Below are 25,239 nucleotides of genomic sequence, written 5' to 3'. Positions count from 1 at the left end.
AAAGACTGTTCCAAACATAGTTCTACGGTTGGCTTGGAAAGGTAAGTTAATTAGGCGTAATCAACTAGAATAAGAAGGTAACAAATTAAAAATAAGGTAAGGTTCGCATTCCAGTTTAGGCGCCTTAAAGCAAATAGCAAAAAGTTATTCTGTTCAGATTTGATACGATCAACATGATCGTATTGGGGACTCCACGGGTTATCCATTCTCAAGTATCAAGCGAAATAAATAAGGTCTTAGTAATATAAGGATCATCAAATGCCTTTGACCACCTTTTAATAAAGTCAAGAGCACCCCTGGCCTTATTCACCATGTAAACCATAGTCTTGGGTCCAACAAATCACCAAGATTGTTTACTAGAGTTATTCCATCAAATGAGCCCTCACTCAGCGTGTATGTCACATATTGAGGATTGACACGACAAAAAGTCTTTACCTCACACTTAGAGCCATTTAAGTCCAGTAAATTGTCAGAGCCCAATGTTTGAAAATTGTTCAAATCGGATTGTAAGTCGGATTGGCAAGAAGTTTCCTTGTGCTGCAGGCATAATTTAATATGCGTACATCTTAGTACACGAGAATGAGTTTTAACTAAGGGAAGGTCGTTTATAAATAAGGTAAAAAGTAGCGGCCCCAGGTGACTCCCTTATGGGATACCAAAAATAACGTAGAGTAGACAAAATAGATAATTTTTAAAAAGTACTCTTTGTGTTCTGAAATTCAGAAGATTTAAGATCCATCTTTAAGGATCAATAGGGAACCCTAATAATTCGAGTTTTCTAAAGTCAGTCTAAAGTCAGTGTAAGTAACATCTGCTTACAAATATTTTTTAGAAGAGAAAGAAAAATAACATTTTCTTATCACAAATGAAGTGAGTTCCAAAAGGTTAGTGGTTGTTACGTTTCATAAACTCGTGTTGACACGGAGATATAACTGACCTACAGAAGTGCTGCAAATGGGGAGTAGTAATATTTAACAATAGTAAATAACAATTTAGAGATACCTATATAATTATTTGTTTCCACTTTGAGTTAACAACGATTCATTCCACATAGGGGGAAATTGTGAAGACTCTAAAGATAAGGTAAACAATTTAAGAAGGGGCTTGCTAAGGCCTCCGCGCAATATCTAAGCGCGCAGACACGAATTCCATCGGAACCATGTGAATAGACGGGCTTAACACGTTGAAGATCAACAAATAGATAGCTTTCGTTTAAGGTGGGACAGAATCAGTAGTTACGAACAAATTTTCAAAAAGTGCGAGAAATGATAATAGGTGGATTTACGCTAACTGCTAACAAAATTTTAAAACTTCGTATTCTGAAAGAATTAAACTTTACAACGGTTAAAATCGTTTTTGAACCACAGAGAGTTTATCACGGTAAAACTAGACCGAGCACTTAAGTATCTAGAATAAACATTGAGAACCGGTGTCTTTGTATTTCCCAGTCTAAACTTTTTATTACTTGGGTGTGTCAACTCTTTTCTGAACCAATGTGGCTTGTCGGAGACTGACGGATAGTATAACGGAACAAAAGAATTTAAAAATGAACTTACTATAGTATAGAAAATATTTACACCATCATGCATAATTTTGGGATGAGTAGAGATCGAACACCAATCAAAGCTTGATATATAAAAGTTTAGCTAACGAATGTCAGCCTTGCGAAAGCACTGTAATCGCTTAGTTTACTTTTCTGATTTTTACTTCTAACCTGCTGCTGTGTTAGTGTCGATTGAGAACTCGAAAGCGGGATGACGTGGATCTTCGGGTTGAGTAAGAGATGCTACTTTAAACAGGAACACATAGTTAGGATTAGATACAAAGCACAGGTCCAGTAAACGGAGGTGTAATTGTTTTTGGTTTCTCAATATTTTAGTAACGACATTCATAACATTCGAATGATTTGTTTTCAGAATTATGTTTTTCGTTATCTTCTTTCTCACATTATTTTCCCTTTTCACCAATCCCAATTCACATATTTCTTGTTCTTCACTATATGTGTAACAAAAAAAAGTGCTGCTTTTACGGCGAGGTTCCCTTAACATGCGACCACCAATTTATATTGACTCTGCACTGTGACAGTCCTAAATGTCTTGCTTTGAGAAAAAGCAATATCATGTGTCTTGCAAGCTTCATTAAGTGGGTATATTTCGTGATCACCGTGTCTCAAGCTTGAACTTAGTACTCGGTCCATAAAAATTATATCCTGGAACTCATCTTCAAACGGTAATTTATTTATTAGCTTATCAATAGGACCACCACCCTGCTTACAATTAAAACAAAAAACAACGCTATATTCGAGTTCCCCGACTATTAAATAGCCTTTACTGAGCTAAAGAGAGCGAAGGGAGATTGAGATACACAAACAGCATGGCGACTTTTTCCGAGATGACAGTTCGCAAACTGCCGGCGGTGCTAGAGCACCGCTTGCGACACGTCGTTAAACAGAGTTCAAACTTGCATTACAAAGGCCCTGCGGAGGATGCTAGGAGTGAAATGACGTCATTATCCCAAAAAAAGCGCTGTTCGTACCCAAGGCTGCTTAATATGACCTGCACCCAGCAAATCAAGCAGTAGCCAAGTTGGGGACAGTAGCAGGCGCCCAGATTCACAAACTGCAGATGAGAATTGCTGATCACCATTGCTGATGTCTTACTAACTCACCGTACGACTCGACGGCACGCGCTCACCCACAAAGCGGTCAACACATTCTGCAGTGTCAGCCGAGCCAAGTACGCAAACAGACCCCCAGAGTAGACTTCGGGTGCGAATCGTCACAACATTTTGGGGAACAACATGAGGGGAACATACACTCATAACTTCATCAGCTTCCAATATTTGTAAACTTACTTCAATCTTTGGGCTTACTTGTTTGCAAATCTACTATTAATTTAAACCAGCAAATTTACACAACTTTTGCCGCTTACATCGCCATAACGGAGCATCGAATAACGGAGGAATCAATAAGTCGAGGAGAATAGCGGATTTAACCCATGCCTATTGCTATCTCTCGCGACACACAAGTCCCGTGAAGTTTGCCATCCCCTTCCTTCAAAGTCGCAATACGAACGGAACGACTGAAACAGGTGAGTGTGGTTGTGAGAGTGTTTGTGCGTGGTATTTTAAAGTAGAGTGCAATAGGAAAACATTAAAATTGGTAAAAATGAAAGTAATGGCAGTGATTTGGCACAACTAAGTTCGGCGCCATTGGCTGGGGTCGAGCCTTTTGCAGACTCGTACGCAATGCTGATGGACTTATCTTCCAGGTTGACCCAACTAATTAAAAATGCTACAAAGGACGGTCAAATAAAGAAAACTAAAACCTACTATGAGTAGGAAGCTCAACGAGCCTTCAAAACAATTTTACATAAATCATAAAGCGCTCATTTTACAGCAATGTCCACGATCGCATCCGTATTTTGCGGATGCTGTTGAAGACAATTGTGAGCAAGCATACAGCCACATTTATTGTTCATTCGCCGATGAATACGAAACCAAATTTCCAGTCCCAATACAGGTGTCAGGTGATCAATCCATAACCAACACCCTCGTGTCTATTCCTGTTTCCAAAATTCAGCTACCCGAATTGCCCGTACTCCACTTTTCAGGAAATTTTGCGGATTGGCCATCTTTTTATGACAGCTTTACGCAGCTAATACATAAAAATCCATCTCTTTGAAACATTCAAAAGTTTCATTTCTTGAAGCAAGCTCTACCGGACGGACGAGATATATAATATATATATATGATATAAACCATATGGCATTAACAGAAACCAACTATTCTGTGGCATGGAACCTTGTGGTAAAACGATATAACAACCCTCGACTGCAGTTCATGTACAACATGAATGCACTGTACGGAATTGAGCCACTGTCCAAGGAGATCGCGGTGGACCTTAGGAATTTGTTAAACTTGGCAAATGTATGTATCAGTGAATTCCGACGACTACACAATGCCACTGATTCCTGTGAGTATTGGTTGGTACATCACTTATTTAGAAAGCTGCCTATCAGCACAACACAGGCCTGGGAGCGTTCCTTGGGCAACAACGTGGAAATCCCCACCTTCACAAACTGGAGATGTTTCTTCACAATCGATTGGTCAGCATCGACCTAATTGAGAGTAGGAAACCAGATCATCGGGAAACTCCACTGTTAGCTTCCACAGGAATCTTGAGTCTGGATCCATCAGGTGCTCTCGCTGCCAACATAATCACGTTCTAAGACGGTGCCCGGACTTCCTTGCCAATGATTGTTTCGCGCGAAAGGTTATAGACGACCTCTCGAAGGCATGCATCAATTGCCTTAGTTCTTCCCATTCTCTAAGTCAATGCAGCAGCAACCAAAACTGCTAGCAATGTGGTCAACGGCTCCACACTTTGTTACATTTTCCGAATGTTCAATAAAGTTCTTCATTGACTCCTGGAGTATCCCGACAGCATGCTTCAGACTCCGGTCGGAGCGCAGACGCTGCACAAATTGCAACATCGACGCAACTCTTAAGCGCAGTTGCCTCCCATCTGAACTCAACGACCCTTCTTGCAACTTTACTGGCTCGGATCGCAAATAACTCCACCGGGCAGTCAGCTTTAGTTCGAGCTCTCATCGATCATGGCTCGGAAGGCACACTCATCACGGAAAACATCGTTCAAGCGCTTAGACTCAAACGGCATCCTGTGCGAGCTGAGATTACGGGAATTGGTAATACGTCGCATAATCAGTGCAGGCACAGCACCGACTTCACCATAACCTCACGTTCAGGATCTGATTTTTATGCTTACGTGTCCTCAGCCTTCATCCTTCGTTTGCTAACAGGTCATTTACCTAAAAAAAATGTAATCATTAAGTCCTGTAAACATCTCCAAGGGTTACCCTTTGCAAATCCTAATTTCATCAAGTCGGGTCGCATTGACCTACTTATCGGTGTCGACATTACCCCGCAACTAATGCTTCGGGACATTCGCAAAGGGACGGTTGCAGAACCAAGTGCACAAAACACACAGCTGGGCTGGATAGTTTTTGGACCAGCTGAAGCAGCCCAGACTACTTCAATCTCCATTCGTTGTAATTGGGCAAACCTAAACAATATGGTGCACAGGTTTTTCGAACTGGATCAGGTTTCCACGACAAGACAACTCGGCGCAGAGGAGAAATGGTGTGAACACCATTTTCAACAAACTCATATCCGTCAGCCGAATGGGAAATATCTAGTTCGTTTGCCTTTAAAGACGTTGTTTGACCCCACACAGTTAATCTGCCAGTCAAGGCAAATCGCATTAAACCGTTTCCACGCCCTGGAAAGGAAACTTGACCATTGCACATTGGTCCCAAAGCCCAATGTTCTTGCATATACTAGAAAAATGAAGCTACAACATTAATCTTGCCAAACTATATAGTTATTATATATGCAAAGTCTGGACAATATTTTGTGCCGATCGGGCCACGCCTTCCTTTCCGCCCCATTGAAACCAATGCACCCTGGGACAAAAATTTACAAAATATTCATGAAAATTGGGCCAGTATATCCAATAAATTTTAAATATATATAAAATAACTTTAGTAAATATCCCCTTAATCCCCTGTCCCCTCCCGCCCTACCAATCTTCAACTTCCAAACTAAATAATTCATCTTAAACAATTATAATATGTTTAGGGAATAGGCATCGATACATTCAAATGTATCCAAGTCATCTTCATCATCGTTATCTGTAGTAGAATAACTATTTAGGAAGTCGACATTTGGTGGTGTTAAAAGATCAATAACTTCTAATGGGTAACTGTTGCGTTTTTTGTTTTGATGTACTCTTTCCTTGATTTGGATGCTGGAAACCATCGGATCTAATGAATCAAGTGGTTTACAAAAAACGTCAGTCATGGTGTTTAAGCGACTATTTTGTCTTGCATGCGAACGTCTATCATTTTTATAAATTTTGTTCCGAGCTTCGGATGCACTTTCGCCTAGGCAGCCAACTGGAAGGCACGATGCGGCAACGATCTGCACCCAAAAAAAAAATCGTCATCAATATGCCAATATTTAGGTGTCAATGTAATACAATTGAGTGTCAAAAAATCTCTGATACGAAGAACATCTAATTGACACTTTTTTGGTGTCATTTTGATATTTTCGAAGTTGTAGCCTAGTACTCAGATCGACTAAGAGTTCCACTAGTTGAAAAATCTTATTCTTCGTAGTGGGACCGAAGTTTCCAAAGTTCACCCGCAATGGATGTGGCATGGTCTTACTGTCAAGCAGCTGGGCTTGTTCCCAAACGGAAAATCAAATCAAATCTAGCAATTTAAAAAAGAAAAGTCATCTGGTGCACAAAGAAATAAAAATAAAAATACATGAAATGTTTAACGAATGCTTTTATTTATGTAAATTATAACTTTAAGGCTTCCTCTCGTCCCACGGATGCTTCGCCATCTTTCCCGCGTCATCTGTAGTCCAGCTTCGAATCCAATAGGAATATTGAACCTTTAGGATGTGGGAGCCGAATTGGGAACGGGGTTGTTCCGCCTGATGCTGCATGAAGTCGCCCAGCATCCTAGCTTCCCCTGCCCCTTAGCGGGCGACCTTTTTTCCTCCTCACTATAGAAGCTGGCGCGTCCTCCATCTCCGCTTTAGCTGCCAAGTAGCTGGTGGAGGTGGAGTCCGGTGGTTCCTCAATGGAGAGCTCGTCGGAGATCAAGCGATGTCCCATGTTCCTTTCCACTGGGATTATCTAGTGGATCTCCTCCAGCACTTTAACTGTTGTGCGGATTTGCCCCGCTGTGGTATTGCTTCCTGTCGGTGAAGTCCCACAATAATGGGCAACAGCTTGGATTAGGCACCCTTTTTCATCTGCACTGACCTCCTTAGGAGTTCTTTTTTCCATTTTTAATTTTTAAATTTCCCACCGCTTCTGCACGAACACCGCCAAAGATTAAATTTCTTATTCTTTGGGCCGCGGCTAACGGCGTTCATCGAAATTCACTCCCGAAATCTGGTATTTTTTCTGGTATTTCCTTAGCTCATCTGAGTACCGCACTGAAAAACAGACCCGACTAAAAGCGCTAGCCGCGTATTTGCTTCTCACTCACTCCTATGGTTAGCTCGCGGTTTTCGTCGATGTGAGTACTAGGCTTATCAATTTAACACTTTTTGGTGTCAAATGGACAAAACGCTTTGGCATTTTTTAGTAAGAATATGTGGTCACATTGACACTATTTCGCAGTAATTTGATACTCAATCGAATTATAAAAAGGCCATTATTAGGGTCAACTTAATACGATTTTAGCATCAATATGACACGAATTAATTGTTGATTTCACACCCAAAAAAAGACTAATAATTTCTTTTTCATTTTTTTTTAATACAAATTTGGTTTTTTTACTGAAGTTATATGTGTATTTTTGATCTAATAAATTTGCTACCGTCGGCCAGGTGTACATACGTAGATAGGCGGGCAATCTGCATAAAAACGTTATCCTCCATAGTGAACTTAAATGACAAACAAAAATATTGCATTCAATATGTGCAGTGTGTATCTATGAATTCGAAGATCGCCGTAACGAATAGAACACATTCCTGCGTAAATATGTATGTATGTAACCGCAAACTACATTACATATTACATATTATATTAAACACTAGCACCTTGCACTGAAATATTTGTCGTCTTTTACGCAATGTCGAGCTCACAATGATTTATCGATAACTACGCTTGCTTGCACGATAGGCGAATTTCGAAAATAGAAATACAATTATTGGTATCGACGAGACCCTGGATTTGGTCAAAATGACACTAATTAGGATCAAAAAAGGTTTTTCATACAATGTAGAATACTTTTGACACTCACTTAGGATCAAATTGTGTCATTTTCACCCACACTTATCAAATTGACACTCGAAGATTTCTTTTTGGGTGTGGGCACCATGAGCTAGTACTTTATGTACAGTAGCTGACATTGGGTACCAGGAATATTTTCCTATATATAAAAATGCAGTTTGTGCGCAGAAACTTTTAAGTTTTGAAGCATCTATTTCAAAGTTGCTTGAAATTGCTATTAAAATAGAATATAAATTTTTCAAAATCTCCTGGTCGAACCCAAGAGCATTTGCAAATTTGTCGGTATGCAAAAATGCTCTCATCGCTGTGTTTCCGTCGTTGGTACTGCCGCTTCCATATGCTTTGGGCTTATCGACATGGAGCCCAAGCTCCTCCCATAACTTGTGCTGTATTTCTTTTTTCCGGGCAGGCACTTTTTCTTTGTCTTGAGGGTCACGTACTTGCTACTTGTCAATACCAAGTCTGTATGACACTTTTAAAACAAATTGGAAAAAACGAATCCACGCATGTAGAGAACTTACTCCATACTCGAGCACTTGGGAGTTCTTCGGCGTAAATTTGTGCGATTGAACATCAGTCATGAATTCCAGGGGGGCTTCGCTCTACAGGTTGGGCAAGATTGGGTCGAATTGGTTTCTGTCAAAATTTTAAGAACTTTCCCATCAATTAATGTAATTTTCAGTTCAAAATTTATAGGGAAAACGCTGTTGTTCTCATCTGTGAAACCAAACGGCACTAAATTTTCAATTTCCGAGTCCAGTCGTTTTTTCTCTGCTCTGATATGACTTTGTGTTTCTTTTATGAATTCAATTTTTAGAGGCCTGCAAAATCGAACAGACTGCGGAGACCGATTCATCCAAATAACTCGACCTATCGAATCCACTAACTTAAGCGGAATTAGTGTTAGTCACAAACAGAGACTGATCGAATGTGTCTGTAGCTTCCAGGCTTTGCCCAGTTGAACCGTCAAATCCATAACTGGCAATTAATGTCAAACCGGAAATATCTTTATAAACATTGAACACGTCCTTTTGTAACAGAATAATACGCTCGGCTGTGTGGTTTAACAAGTTCTGTAATGAGACAGACGCGACAGATTCTGTAATATGTAGACCTTTAGGTCTGCTTTTATCTTTTGCACCGATAATTTGCTTGTAGCTTGGGTAAATATCACAATTTCTCTTTTTACTTTCCAGTCTAATGCTCATTCTCAGTTTTTTGGTAAAGCCATTCCCATCAAAAAATCTAAAGCTTCTTCTGGAGGTTATGGTACAAGCTCAGCTTTCGTTGTTGCTTCCTCCACAGGATTCAAGCACGCTTTCTTGGCAGCGATAGCAGTTGCATGAGCAAGAAGATTGACATCATTATCATTTTCTGCTGAAACTTCGCAAGCTAATCTATGCTTTAATCAAGAACGCCCTTCACCATAGCTTAATCGTGGCCGTCCTCCATTTTTGGGGGATTCTTTAATATAGTCTAATGGCTGAAATTTCGCAACAATAAGCAAAAAAAGTCAATGTTTCTGATCAACGAACAGCTGTCTTTCAGGGCCACCGAACTTAGCAGGGCTGCAATTATTTATTTATTTATTTTGGTTTTCACTCTTCCTAACGCTACAAGTACAAGAATACTTATAAATTAGTGCGCTAGTCACAATTCAATTTACATCATTAACATAATAAAATTTTCTTAACTATATAGTTCTAATACAAGACATTAAAACTATGACATTTGACATATGAAACATTAAATTCTTAAGGACTAAGTTTTGTTGTAAATTATATACTGCTTTGAAGATGTGTGTGTAACTTCGTTTTGAATTGCGTGGCAGACTTAATTGTTTTTATTGGATGTGGTAGTTTATTCCAAGAACGTACAGCACAGATAAGAAAGTGTTTCTCAGCATAGGCATGTTTTTCTTTTTGACAAATCAGATTGTTTGTTGTGTTGGAAGCGCTGAATTTAAGTTTACTAAAGTGATATTTTGGCTCGTAAGTTGTTATTACTTTGTGCAACAGTACTAGCGTTTTGTACTCGATCCAGACTTTTAGCGGCATATCAAAAATTTTAAAAGTTGAATCGGAGATTTGATCTGTGCCCCTGCGATTTAATATATATCTCGCTACGTTATTGAAGGCTATAAGGAGTTTGTGCTGGCTAGTAGCATCACAATTTCCAAAGACTTCGACTCCATAGAATAGTAGTGGTGTCAGCTTAGTTTTCGCAATAAGCATTTTTAAATTTGTTGATAAAAAGATTTTCGTGTCGTTAAATTGTCTAAGTATCCCAAACATTTTTACAATCGTACAATTTACGTGATTACTCCAGGATAGAGTGGAATTTATTGTAAACCCCAAGTTGCTCACTCTGTCTACATCGTTTAATTGTTGACCATTTAAGGAAAGCTTTTCCAGATGACCTGTGTTAAAAGATCGGTTATATATTACTATGCATTTTGATTTGAGGGGGCTTAAGGATAATCTATTTCGCTCTGCCCATGTCTAAACCATGTCTAATTCACTGTTACAGACACGAACACATTCATTAACTTGGCTAACAGGACAGCTTACATATAGTTGGACGTCGTCGGCATACATGTGCATGTCACATTTTGTAATATTTGGCAAATCATTAACATAAAGACTGAACAAAAGAGGTCCAAGAATGGACCCCTGCGGTACAACACGTTTTACGGACAGAATAGATGATTTAGATGATTGTGTGTGTAGATACTAGTTGTGATCGTTGAGATAAGTAGGATTTCATAAAACTTGTTGCAGAGGTTAAAAACATATAAAGACGACTTAGTTTAGTTAAAAGAATTTTGTGGTTTACCGTGTCAAAAGCCTTACTAAAATCTAAAAGCGTCAATAAAGTAATATTGCATCTATCCGTTTGTAGTCTAATATCTTCACTGATTTTTAAAACAGCTGTTGTGCAACTTCTGTTCTTCCGAAAACCGGACTGTTTCTCAGATAAAACATTGTGTGCATCCATTAAACTCACAATTTGGTTAGCAATTAACCGCTCAAGAACTTTTGACAAAAAAGGCAGGATGGCAATAGATCGTTATTCTGTACCTGATTTGAAAATTGGTAATATTTTTGCTATTTTCCAAGATTTGGGAAACGTAGAGGTGGTGATGGAGCAGTTTAAAATGTGTGTTATAACAGAAAGAATTTTGGGAAGGATTAGTTTTAAAAATTTTGGATTTATCTCATCTAAACCCGTTGCGTTGGATTTAATGCATAAAATTGATTCAAGGACATCGCACTGGCTGACACAATTAAAACTAAAAGTAATATCACAGTTATTTCTATCACAAGATTCAAGGGATCTCAGGTAGGTGTTATTAGTGAATTATGACCTTATATTATATTATGAACTTATGATTTAGATCACCAAGATCAGTATCACAGCTTAAAGTTGGTTTAATATTGCCGATCGCAAGAGTCTAAATCAGCACTAAGTAAAGCATAGTCAATGTTGATGACTTTACTCTATGTAATAGTCATTGTAGTCAATATTAATGTTGTACGTGAAAAAGATCAGTTTGGTCATGTTTGGAAAAGGCAGGCAACGATATTTGGCCATAATTCTGAATCTTTTTACAGTCACTAACAAAGAATACATCAAGAAGGGTGTTGCAGGTAGTGGAAAAATGTGTAGGATATTTAATGTTTACAGGAATTAAGCCAAGTGATTCCATACCGTTTGACAAATTCTTTTCAATTAAAATATTACTGTTGAAATCGACAGCAAAAATTACATCGGAGTAATTCAATGAGAGGGTAGATAACAACTCAATCAGCTCAGAGTGTTCCGTTGTTTTGTGTGGTCTGTAGATACAGCCAATTAAAATCTATGTGTTTTCTCTTTTGTTGAAGATACATAGAAATATATATTCAATCGCACTCGTCTTTGGTTGAACACATACTTTTTTAGCGTTAAGTTTCTTGTTTATATAAACAGCAACTCCTCCACCTCAACCACTACGATCGGAGCGAAAAAGATTAAAATTTTCACACATAATTGACATATTACTAACATCGAAAACAAACCACGTTTCGGATACACAGATAACATCAATATTTGAGTTTATAAATAAAAAACGGAATTCTTCAATTTTAGCTAAACTTTGCGCGTTCAAGTGTATTATTTTTAATCCTGGTTTTTGTTTGGCTAGAATTCTGATTATTGCCTGGCTGCTTGTCCTGGAGATGAGTGGACTATCCATACTTAATACATAAAAATAGGTCACGCAATTCAAAGTTAAGTACACACACAATTAATTTTCTAAAGATATAATAGTAAATACTAGAAAAGATAAAAAGACAAAAATCTAAGCATCATTTTAGGCTTATTTTATGTGCGAAAGGAACTAGACGCAGACAGCTGTTCTGGAGACAACTCGAACTGCAGCTGATAAAGCTTATGCATGGTCTCCAGACACATAACATCTGCTCTCCCATGCACTCTAACGTGAACAAAACCACGACGAGAAAAAACAGCTGATAGGAGCTTTTGTTTTTTCATAGTCATTGCTTTTTTAAAAATATTTTAGTTTTCCTTCGTTATTTGCTCGTTTAAATAAATTGCCGCATTCGAATTTAAACCTAACAGCCCCAGAACCAGCGGTTTCTTGTGAGTACGCCTGTATTCGGCAGCGTGCCGCAACATCGATATTTTGTCCCTCAAGTGCTCGAATTTGAGTTTTATTATTGGGTCAACAATAGTGCTTGTTTCGTTTCGTGTTTTGACCCTAAAAATCTCCAAAAGTTTTGGTGCCGGTGTGATTCCAAGTGAGAAGGAAAGTGTATTAAACAATGTTTTTAGTGATTCGACCTCTTTGTAGGGCACACCGTGCAATCTGACTTCGCACTGGACATCAGCATTTTCCTGAGCAGATATTTTTGCGGATAGCTCACCCACTTGCTTCTCCAGACTTCGCATATCTGCAATTTCAAACTCCAGATGTTGTATGTCGTCACCACGCGAGTGCACCTTCTCTATTTTGGCCTCCAACTTGTCGAAGTTCGTCTTTAGAGCCTGCAACTTTTTTAACTCCTCCTCCAGTTGTGTCACCCGTCCTGCGAGTTGAACCACTTGGTCGCATACGTCGCTTAGCTTCCCCTCCAGTGAAGTAAGAATACGCTCCTCGCAAGAACGCATTACATACGTTAGTTTTTCGGTCTGCTGCTCCGCATGGGCCTTCAATTAGTCCCCAATAAGCCGATCCAGAAGCTGGATAAGATGTGGTGAAGGGGCATCTGAGTCCCGACCAGGCTTCAGATCGGTATCCGTGGCTTCTCGTGCTCGTTTGGGGACAGGCATGGCTGTGTGTTTTTTCTGAGTGAATTTGGTTAATTGAGTGCCTTCTTTTGTTTTGTTATACACTTCTTGAGCTAGTGCAAGACAATTTTTAGTTTTCTTGTTGGTTTTCGAGTGTTTCGTGCTTGTTTTATTGAGTGATTTTCGGCTTGTGCCTGCGAGTTAAAATGTGGAATATTTATTCACAACAATTTTCGATTATATCGTTGCTCGGAAACCATAAAACATTCGTTTTCTTCCTTTTTTGAAATAATTAGACTGCTTTAATTCAATGTAAATCCATAAATTGATTGGACCCGACTCTTTTAATGCAACATATATTATTCTAAGGAGATAAAATGTTTTTGTTTTCGTAACTTAAACAAAAATGGGTTTTTGCAAAAATATTGGGCATTGGGACCATTGTGCATTGGCCAGATTTTAGTCAACAGCACTATTCAAGAGTACTTTGATCTAAAGCAGATAAAAGAGGTAAAAAGCAGTGAAGAAGAACACACTAGAATCAACTCTCAAAGGCAACTCTCAATCTCCGCGTGCCGTTCCACATCATGTTGTGATCAAAGACGACAGTCTAACTACAAGGATTCGCGTCGTACACGACGCTTCGTGCAAAACGTGTAACGGGAGGTCTTTGAATGATATTTTATGCACGGGTCCCGCCTTACAAAATTATCTTGGAGGAGTTATACTCGACTGGCATCTCCATCGGGTGCCTCGGCACCCTTCTCGGCGATTCGAGTCATACATCAGATTGCGTCCGACGAGCGCGAACGCTATCCTCTGGTCGAGCATGTCCTTAAAAAAGAAATCTATGTTGGCGACGTTTAAACAGGGACCAAGACCATCGACTGAGCTCTAAAAATTCGCAATGATGTCATCGCAGCTCTGCAATCCGCAGGCATGGAGCTCAAGAAGTCGGCATCCAACCATCCAGATATCTTAGAAAGCATCCCAACTACAGATCTCTCTAACAGTAGCATTTTTGAGATATACAATAAGGACTCCATTAAAATTTTTGGGTTGTATTGGCATCTAAACAAAGATGGTTTTGGCTTTAATTTTAAGTTTTCTCTTAATCCTATATTCACCAACCGTTCTATACTATCCACAGTAGCACGCTCATCGATCCGTTGGGATACCTGGTATCAGTGATCATCGCTGCAAAAAGCCTGTTGAAGGAAGTTTGGAGTTTTCGTATCGAGCGCAAAGATGAGCCCCCCGCATCATTAGATTGGGACGACCCCGTGCCAAATCAACTCGCCGAGCGGTGGCGACAGATCATTCAAGAGCTCCCAGACATTCAGAGATACGAGGGTGGTCCGATAAGTACTTAGCCTCCAAAAGAAAAACGAAAATTTTGGAAAAGTGGCGATTTATTTCTCAACATAATCTCCTTTTAGCTCGATATACTGACCCAGCGATACTCCAACTTCTTTAACCCGTCTGAAAAATACGTTTTCTCGTGGTCTGAAAAATAGGCCTCTGTGGCGCGACGACCTCCTCATTCGACGCAAATTTCTGTCCAGCTAGTGACTTTTAAGTTTGGAAAGAATAAGAAGTCACACGGGGCCAAATCTGGAGAGTATGGTGGATGGGGTCAATTCGACCAATTCGGCCTTGGCGAGGGCGGAAGTGTGAGCCGGTGCGTTGTCATGATGGAAGAGCACTTTTTTCCTCGCTAAATGGGGCCGTATTTTTTGAAATTCGGCGGCGAATCGGCCTTTTCCAGGTAGTCGATGTAGATCACACCTTGTGAATCCCGAAAAAAAACGGTGGCCATCACCTTTCCGACCGATGGGACAGTCTTCGCCTTCTTCGGAGCGGTTCGCCGGGTGAAGTCCACTGTTTCGACTGTTCCTTGGTTTTTGGTGTGTACGAGTGGATCCATGTTTCGTCGACGGTCACGAAACAACGCAGAAACTCCTTCGGATTGCGCTTAAACAGCGTCAAACACTGCTCTGAAGTGGTCTCACGGTTGCGTTTGTTGTCCGGAGTGAGCAAACGCGGAACCCATCGCGCCGACAGCTTTCTCATGCTCAAAATTTCATGCAGGATATAACCCACGCGGCCTTTTAACATGCCTACTGTCTCAGTAATCTCGCGTATCTTCAATCGGCGGTCTGCCTATACGAGATCGTGGATTTTTGTTACGTTATCCTCCGTGGTAGCCGTTTTTCGGGCACCTGGGCGTGGCTCATCAAAAATCGACGTGCGACCTCGTTGAAACTCGTTAAACCAAATTTTGACGGTCGCCGTCGAAGGAGAAGAGTCACCGTACACAGCATCCAAGCGCTCTTTGATTTCGCTGGGTGATTACCCTTCCAAAAACAAGAATCGAATCACAGACTGATATTCCTCTTTCTCAATTTTTCTAAAATCCGCGGATACGTCCGATTCCACACGCAGTCAAAACTAAACTAAACCGTTTACGAGAATGTACTACACGACAGTGATAGTGACGCCATCGGGCGGTGAGGCTAAGTACTTATCGGACTGCCCTCGTATATCACCAAAACAGCTGTGTGTAGCCACACTTTAATGATCCATTATATCCTTTGTCAAAAAGATGTCTGTGACGTGTACTCATAAACTGTACACCCAAAGTCATAACTGTTACCAACAATACAAATAGGGTTGCTAAAAAGTCCACAGTGAAAGTGCAAAAGTAAACCCAAACAATTAAAATACCTTGGAACGTTGAGAAAAAATCCTAAAAATATAAATGAAATAACAGACTCAAAATTAATACAGACTCAAAACATAAATTACTCACCAGTACTATCATAATTTAAAAACCCTGTTGGAGGATGTTCAAATGTCTATCACAGTAAAACGCAAATTTCATTTGGTAAAATGTTTTCTTGGTTAAATTATGTATGAACCGGATAAAGGAACGAAAACAAAAGTCTACCCTTTTTCAATACGTGATCCATGATATGATGGGAATCAAAAGGAAAAGCACTCCTTTTCCTTTACTACAACAATACGAAATTTGAGTAACCACATAAGCCACGCAGACGTCGTTCACCTTAACGTTTTTCGCATTTTTTTATTTTCTAACTCGAGTTCTGATAAACCGAATTTGGTCATCAAAGACTTAATAGAATGCCCTTTAACTTTCTTATACACATCATTGAGTTCCATTCATTAGTTTAGAAGCTACACTTCTTCAAAGTAGAAAAAATTGAAGAAAATTCAAAAATGCTGGCATAAATGGCTTCTTTAAACCAAACAAGGCATCTGACGTTATGCATAACTACTTACACCAAATTCTTACGGTCCCCAACACTGAAAATTTAAAACGGCCACTGCTCCCAAATACTGAACTTTGATGACCGAATTCGGTTATTCAAAACTCTAGTTAGAGAACAAAAAAGTGCGAAAAACGTTTTTTACACTTTAAAAAAAATTGGTACCATAGAAAAAATGTTAAGTGCCCTTTTCTTAATCAGGGAGATGTACCTTACCGGAAAATAAAGGTTTCCTTGAAGGCGTATTCCATCGATTTTTTTTGTAAACTGGTGTAATTAATGTCAAAATAATATAAAGACCTTTATATTTCGTTTTCGGTAAACATATACGGAGAAAATTGAAATGGAAAACTATCTTAAAATTTCTGTAATTAGTTCTTAGTTTTCTAAAAATCGGAAAGTTTTATATATACAATGTTCCCTCAGGAATGACCTGCAATGTTATAGAAACTTCGGCTTTTCGGACGGTGTTTTTTTATTCGTTAATTGTAGAGTAAAAGGGTATATTAGATACGTCGGGAAGTATGAAACAGGTAGAAGGAAGCATCTCCGACCTTATACATTATACATATTTTTGATCAGGAGCACTAGCCGAATCCCTCTAGCTATGTTCATCTGTCTGTATGTACGTCCGTATGAACGCTGAGATCTTGGAAACTATAAAACTGGATTGTTGAGATTAGGCACGCAGATAACATGGCTTCCTGCTGAGCACAAGTTTGATACATAGGAGTGCCACAAATCCCCATAACGCAAAATCTGTCTGTCTGGCGCCCACGTTTTTTAACATAATGTAAAATTATATGTTTTGGTTTAATTATCAATCTGCAGGCCAAAAATTGTTAAAATCGAATCATTCATTAAAAAGTTGTAGGCAGCTAAAGAGATAGACGCTAGGTGGCGTGGTGTGCAGTCTAGGAAACAAAGAAATTTTCTCCATGCATATCTTCACCTCCCACACACTTGTTGTATGTAACTAAAGGCACATCTAAAAATAACAACAAAAATCAATAAATATTTTGTATTTTTATGCAAGCCATTATGAGCTTTATATTACCGTATATTATTACGCCCGTTACTCGTAAAGTAAACGGGTATATTGTATTCGTAATGTAACAGCTGACAGGAAGCGTTTGCGACCGTGTAAAGTATATATATTCTTCGACAGGATCATGCATTTTCTAAAAAGTTACCACGGCGCCCACGTGCCTAAATATTTTTTCAAAGAGTAAATGGGATTTCGATTTGTTTAACAATACATATGTTTTTGCATATTAAGGGTTAGCTGAATAAGGGTTACCTGATAGTCGAGGCACTCGACTATAGCGCTCTTCCTTCTTTTATTTTTAATGTTATTATTTTTTGCTATTCGATAGCATTTTGTTAGCTCTTTGCTTAGTGTAAATGATGGGGTTTATTGAGCTATAATTTTCATAATATTGGCGAAAGACACGCTGTCGCCTTTTTTTTGCGAAATAATTAATCATAAAAATGCCTTTAAAAGTAGCTAAAAATAAAAAAAGAATACATATTTTCAGTTTTTAGGAAAATTTCTCCAACAAAACAAATTAAATATGCTATGGTTTCACTGTGTTATGAAAATATGGCCATTTATTTGTGAAATTCGCAAAAAATATGATGATTATGTAGGTTTTTTTGATTTGGTCCTGGTTTACCATTTGGCGGATTTGCCCATATACAAAAAACCCGAAAGTAAAATATACATTTGATATTAACTAATATAAATTTGGACATTTCGTTTGACATGTACCTCTGTCTCACTTGCAGTTTCTGATTATCTCTATTTCTATCAAGTGGCTCACTAAAACTCGGAAGTGATCCGAAACAGTCGTATGGATCTGCTTGAGTCGCAGCTTACTAGCCGCGTGCTATTTGAGCAAGATTCTCGTAAGCGCAAAGAGATCGCGGTCGTTAAGCAGCCCACGGTTGTCGCCAGCAGTTGATCACAGTTGTCGCACAAATGGAACTAAGGTAGAAAACTTTGTTGCCTGAGATACCCCCAGTGCTAGTAATTTAATTCCAACTCCAAACCCATGTTTACTTAATGTCATGGGTTCAGACTGCAACTGGTAGTGAAGCCATCAATGCTGTAGTACCAGTACTGTTCCAAAAACAATTACCTGTGAACCGCAGCGGTACATCCCGATGCCAGCGCCACAGCACCTAACGGACGGTAGCGATACTACTGACCATGCAATGGCATGTTTAACTTTGTTAATCATATCATTTAAAATAGCACTGCGATTGGAACGATTCTAAGCATTAAGATATATATATATATATATTAATAAAATCAATTTCAGCTTGGAAATTGGCATCAGTAAAAACAGGCTATGAACTTCGTGTCCACAATATTGGATCTCCAGTTTAAAAATGTTGCTACTAAGCAGGATGAAATAAAATTCGGTGTATACGAGAATCAACTAATCGTTTCTCATCGCTATGTTTTTTTTCAGACTCTGAACACAATTGAACAGCATGACAGGCGTTAGAACTTCAGAATTATGATTATGAACTGAGTTAAAGAGCATGTAAAAAGATGCAGCAATTAGATGCTTTAAGTAGATGTACAAATGTTATGATATTTAAAGCACGTAGTTTTAAAGTAAATTTAGTGATACGCCAAGCAAAAGTTTCAAAAACTAAAAATGTTAAGACCTTGCTAGAATCATCTGCACACAAATTATACGAAATGAGAAAGGGCGTGGTATATATAAAATCAAATGATGGTATTCTTCTTTTCTATGAAAATGGATGACCACGAAATTTACAAATACTAAGAAGAGATGGCACGTACTAAAGTAAAGGTAAAATTATAGATTAAATTAATAAGAACTACTGCTTTCCAAATATTAAAAAAAATCTAGGACTGCCTTAAATGCATTGCGTTTAGGTCCGATGATGGCCAAATTAGCTGACCCTGGGAAAGGCCTACACTGGGATATAGTAGTAGAGCAAGTACAGCAGATTGTCCTCAAAAGTGTTGAACAGAAATTATTGACGATGAAGCTGTAGCTCAACAAAGTGCATAAAATCGAGGACATATAACGACAATATAACAATAGACAATTAAGTCGCGTAGTCCCAAAATGAGCAAGAGGAATACCGATCTTAAATGACGATACATTCCTAGCATATGAAAATTTAATTTGTTCGACGCTTAGATCATCAACCTGAATTTTGTTACGGATATTATGTTATGATATTATGTCCAGAGATGAAGGGTCAGAGGTCAGCCATGAAACAAACATTTGTTTCCACTGCGGTACACAGGTAGTTGTTTTTGGAACTACGCAAGTGACTGGTTTTGATACTACAGCATTTATGGCCTCACTACCAGTTCCAGTCGGTACTCTTGACGTTCAGTCAACAGGAATTGGAATTGTTTAACAACAGGGATATCTCAGGCGACAAAATCTTGCCAACTGCACGTTCAGGCCTGTAGATCCCGGATCGCCAGAGGGAGTTTCGCTGGCGACAACCGTGGGCTGCTTATCGATTGCGATCTCTTGCGCTTACGAGAATTTTGCTCAGATAGCATCATGCAGGTTCGTATTCATACGGCTGTTTCGGATTACTTCGGTAAACAAAACATAAATTACTCACCAGTACTATCATAATTTAAAAACCCTGTTGGAGGGTGTTCAAATGTCTATCACAGTAAAACGCAAATTTCATTTGGTAAAATGTTTTCTTGGTTAAATTATGTATGAACCGGATAAAGGAACGAAAACAAAAGTCTACCCTTTTTCAATACGTGATCCATGATATGATGGGAATCAAAAGGAAAAGCACTCCTTTTCCTTTACTACAACAATACGAAATTTGAGTAACCACATAAGCCACGCAGACGTCGTTCACCTTAACGTTTTTCGCATTTTTTTATTTTCTAACTCGAGTTCTGATAAACCGAATTTGGTCATCAAAGACTTAATAGAATGCCCTTTAACTTTCTTATACACATCATTGAGTTCCATTCATTAGTTTAGAAGCTACACTTCTTCAAAGTAGAAAAAATTGAAGAAAATTCAAAAATGCTGGCATAAATGGCTTCTTTAAACCAAACAAGGCATCTGACGTTAGGTCCGATGATGGCCAAATTAGCTGACCCTGGGAAAGGCCTACACTGGGATATAGTAGTAGAGCAAGTACAGCAGATTGTCCTCAAAAGTGTTGAACAGAAATTATTGACGATGAAGCTGTAGCTCAACAAAGTGCATAAAATCGAGGACATATAACGACAATATAACAATAGACAATTAAGTCGCGTAGTCCCAAAATGAGCAAGAGGAATACCGATCTTAAATGACGATACTTTCCTAGCATATGAAAATTTAATTTGTTCGACGCTTAGATCATCAACCTGAATTTTGTTACGGATATTATGTTATGATATTATGTCCAGAGATGAAGGGTCAGAGGTCAGCCATGAAACAAACATTTGTTTCCACTGCGGTACACAGGTAGTTGTTTTTGGAACTACGCAAGTGACTGGTTTTGATACTACAGCATTTATGGCCTCACTACCATTTCCAGTCGGTACTCTTGACGTTCAGTCAACAGGAATTGGAATTGTTTAACAACAGGGATATCTCAGGCGACAAAATCTTGCCAACTGCACGTTCAGGCCTGTAGATCCCGGATCGCCAGAGGGAGTTTCGCTGGCGACAACCGTGGGCTGCTTATCGATTGCGATCTCTTGCGCTTACGAGAATTTTGCTCAGATAGCATCATGCAGGTTCGTATTCATACGGCTGTTTCGGATTACTTCGGTAACAGTGTTACGTGGGCATATTAGTGCCCGAGTCCTGACAAGGACTTGGGCCGAGGGATCTACGTCGTATTCGGGTTGTGGGATCTTGGTAAGCCTCTCTCCTCTCCAACATAACGAGAATAAATATTAGTCATAAAGTTCGTCAGTCATCAGTCCACACTGCCCAACAAGCTTAGCTGTCGCTTGATCGCAATACGATCGGGCTGTGTTTTGGCCATATTCCCTCCCCTTCACACATTCGTGTGCCAATAGATCGTCGCGAGCCGCGCAATACGATCCCCTATTGTCAAGGTTGTCCGTCAAAAGTTATGTCATTGTTCTTGACCCACTCCACTCCTCGCATCAACACACCCCCTTTGTTAGAGTTCTAGCACACCATGGTTTCCAATTCATTTTCGCATTATAAATTTATTAGGTAATATATATCTGCGTCTGTTGATTAATCTAATTTAATTGACAATTCGCCTGTTAGCGGAAAGTATCGAATTTATCACCTGTGAAGGTGCACACATCAGCAAAATACTGACTATTCACGACTACAAACGTCGCTCAGAGGGCTTTTGCCATTGTCATATAACTACAAGGCTGATACTCGCCGCTGAAAAAGTTTATAGTAGTCTATAAAACTATAGGATACTGCAAGAATATTTATATATGTATGTTTATAAGAAAGGAACCGTGTGCCGACAAACTTACCCCCTCTGTAAAACCTGGGCGATGAGATCTCGACGCTCCGGATCCTGGGCTTTGGAAAAATATTATATTAGGTATATATATATATATAAATATACGTGTACCAAAATACGGCTGTTCTTAAGTATACGAATTCACTTAAACACTAAATATATATATATTATGCCAGAGGCATGCGACTTCTTCAACGGCTGGTGGAGAGATTCGTGCTCTCTAATTTTTCATCATGATTCGCACTTTGTCTATTGATTCGGTTGGTTTAAATATATTTCAACTCATGTTTGAATGCTTCCAATGTTTTTTTTTTGATTTTCACTTGTTATCCAATTGTATTATTTGAGGATATTGGTCTTTGGTTATGCATGAGTTCACTTTAGCTTTGGTTGGCTTGATTAACACATTTATATTGCATCACTACTTTCTCCGACGTGTGCTATGGGTCGCTACGCCTCTGAACGGATGGCTCCTACAGCTGAACAAATTTCAGGAGCGTGGGGGTCACGGATACTGCGTCCACAAAACATCACAGTATGTCAGATGTCGTCCTTATTGTTGATCCTCTCCACGTTCTTTGATGACAATGGCGGCGCTGGTTCGACGCTTAAGATTCTTTCGAACTGCAATTGTGTTCTCCTCAAGGACTGTTGGATATGGTGGCTGGACCTGGTGGCAGAAGACTCCGTGGACGACTGCCCCAGGGAAAGTCGCCTTCCCTCGAAGCTGCCGGCTTCCGTCAGCAAGACACCCAAATGGGCTCTCTCCCTTTCTCTATTTGTCTAAGGTCTTTTATACCAGACTAGAGCTTTTACTTGGCTGTCGGTATGGATCGGATAAACTAGGTGTTCCCACCTAGGATTACTGGGCTGTTGCTCTTTGCCAGCTACCGGAGTATGATTAACAGTAGTTCGATCGTGGCCGTTGTTCTGGCCACGCGACACCCGAGAATTGCCGAATTGCATTTTCTTCTGCCTTTACCAGTATGTGTTTGGTTAGTCACATGCACCCCTCCCACTGGCTATAGATTCGTCGTGGTTTCTCTATGTGAATAATTTTATGTGGAGGGCGTACGTAACAACAGTGCTTTTAGTGAGCTGCAATTCGTCTGGTTCTTATAAGCAACGCAATTATCACAGTAGTAGCGGAAGCCACTCATGTTAATTGCGTTGCGTACCAGGCTCGAATAGTCAAGGCACCTTGCACGGTAAACATTATCGCATGAATGGCACGGAATACTCCATTGTCCAGTCGAAATTACCAACATGGTTGGGCTGTTTTCTTTTTGTACCGCTAGTGCTTAGAACCTATCTAAAAAGCATTTCTTGGAAATTTCTTCCTAAAACTAAGTGGTATTTAGATCCACAACATTTGTTTTGGCAAAATAAACGTAACACAGATATTGTTCAAAATAATCTCCGTATCAGACAGTCCCGGATCTTTTTAGTCCAATCCGAATTCACAGCAGGGACCACTGAACTGTAAAAATGTCAAAAGTTAAACAAGAAAATATTTATGTAAAAATCAAAGTATATAGATATTTTCAAATCTGATAACCCAATAAATCAATAATTAGATAAAAATATTATTTGCAATTATGGGTGAAGCAAGGAATTATACCGATAAAATTCTTTCTACGAGTATACTCAAGTGGGTGGCAAACACTTTTTCCACTCTGCACAAAATGTTTTTTAGAAGCTTGCGCAAGGATTAACAACTTTAATATTTGCAAAATTCAATATAGCTTAATTGTAATAGTTTTTAATAATGACAGGGTGAAAACTAAATTAATGAAATCTGTTATTTTTTAACTGAAACAATTTACCGTTAAAACGTAAGTTATAAATATAAATATTAATTAATATGCTCCAAAGTCATCCTTAACCAGACAAGTTTTCCGATATGTTTGTTAAAATGTCGCTCTAGCCTATTTCAACCAATTTTCTCCTTCACCGAAGACGCTGAAATACTGTACAGTTGCGTTTACTTTTCTATTAGATAATATCTTTAGGAACAACAATAATATTTTTAGTAAATCACTTACGGGTTTCTCGGGAGTTTTCAAAATTTCAGGACGAAAAACAGTTCCGTGCTGTCTGTTGAAACTCAGAAAAAAGGCAGACATTAACTTGAAACTCATTATAAACATTGTTATTTAAAATTGTTGTTCTCCAATTGCGTGTTCTGGAAATCAGACTGCAACAAAAATTGCTATTAGCGGCTTGGGATTATTTTGGCTGTAAACTTAAAATGGAAGAACTTTTGTTTTCGGATACACAAAAATACATTTTTTTACAAAATGGTATCAGAAATTGTGTTCCCTCCTACCATCGGCCCGTTAACCTTGATCAAGGTATGCAAATACATTTTATAATAATTCGTTGATCTAAAAATTATTCTTTTATTTTTATTATTTTATTAGTGTTAAACCTTAATTCACATAACTCTCTGTTACATAAAGGCACTTTTACATTCTAATTTTTGTATCACCGTTTGCGGCTTCAGTTCGGAATAGACAGACTTCTTAATTTTAATATCTTATCCAACGAACATCGGCCATAGGCTCTTCTTTTTTGAGCTTCTAGAAAATTAAATTAAGAGCTTATGCTGAAACTGTCGCATCCCATTGCGAAATGAAATTATACTGACCGATGCAATTTCATTGAAAATTGGACGCAATAGTTTGGGCTTCGAATGTAAGAGTTTGGGCTTCGACCGGAAGCTTGTGTTTACCTTACGATTGGTTTGTTTATCTTAGCAGGACAGCCAAGCGTGGCCCTCGAAGTTAATGGCAAAGGCAAAGGTAACATCGCTGAAGGCAAATGCAATATCGCTAAGACTAAATTTTAAAAATAGTTTATTAATTCTATAAGTGGAACCGTTTGACGGGTTGGATTATTTCTCCCCTTCTGAAATGGATCGTCCCGATTTATTATGAATTTTGTTTAAACGATTCTGATTCTTCAGCTGATTCGTCAAACTGTTTTGAAATTTTTTGTAGACATTATTTTAGAAACATTTGCATTTTCGCGTACTACATATTTTTTTGATGGCTTAGCAATTTTTGTGTAGTTACGGAAAATTTTTGTAATAGCCTAATCTTCGGAGTTCCCTAACATTTCGTGAAATCGAATATTTTGTAACTGAGGCAATTTTTTCAAGTTCTGTTTTAGTTACCTTATGAGAAACAATGTAACCTAGTATTGCGGTTTCTCATTTAAAGAATTTATGTTTTTCGAGAGAAATTTTCATATTTATTTATATTATATTTTTATATTTTAATATCATCCATATAAACATGGTACGTTTTTTCTACTTGTATCATCCATTGCTCTTTAAAA

General features: G+C 38.7%; 2 protein-coding genes across 15 annotated transcripts in view; both read left to right on the top strand.

Moving 5' to 3' along the window:
* The window catches only part of Myo81F (Myosin 81F), a 2,624,640-nt gene that overhangs the window by 13,816 nt on the left and 2,585,585 nt on the right, over window positions 1-25,239 (top strand). Inside the window, exon 2 of one of the 14 annotated variants that reach the window (XM_070995755.1) lies at window positions 18,894-19,244. The exons of the other annotated variants lie outside the window; for them this stretch is intronic. The gene's annotated coding sequence lies outside the window, so the exon portion shown is untranslated. The remainder of the gene's footprint in view (window positions 1-18,893; window positions 19,245-25,239) is intronic. 14 annotated transcript variants of the gene reach the window in all.
* Window positions 3,763-25,239, top strand: part of LOC139352814 (uncharacterized) — a 284,041-nt gene continuing 262,564 nt past the window's right edge. The window contains exons 1-4 of the mRNA XM_070995449.1: window positions 3,763-3,927; window positions 4,005-4,159; window positions 4,414-7,588; window positions 14,277-14,630. Coding sequence (XP_070851550.1) covers window positions 3,763-3,927; window positions 4,005-4,159; window positions 4,414-5,383 — 1,290 coding nt within the window. The 3' untranslated portion in view covers window positions 5,384-7,588; window positions 14,277-14,630. The remainder of the gene's footprint in view (window positions 3,928-4,004; window positions 4,160-4,413; window positions 7,589-14,276; window positions 14,631-25,239) is intronic.

The sequence above is a fragment of the Drosophila suzukii genome, chromosome 3, assembly GCF_043229965.1.
Source record: "Drosophila suzukii chromosome 3, CBGP_Dsuzu_IsoJpt1.0, whole genome shotgun sequence".
In the NCBI taxonomy this organism is placed as follows: Eukaryota; Metazoa; Arthropoda; class Insecta; order Diptera; family Drosophilidae; genus Drosophila; species Drosophila suzukii.
This window is presented reverse-complemented; position numbering and strand designations above follow the sequence as displayed.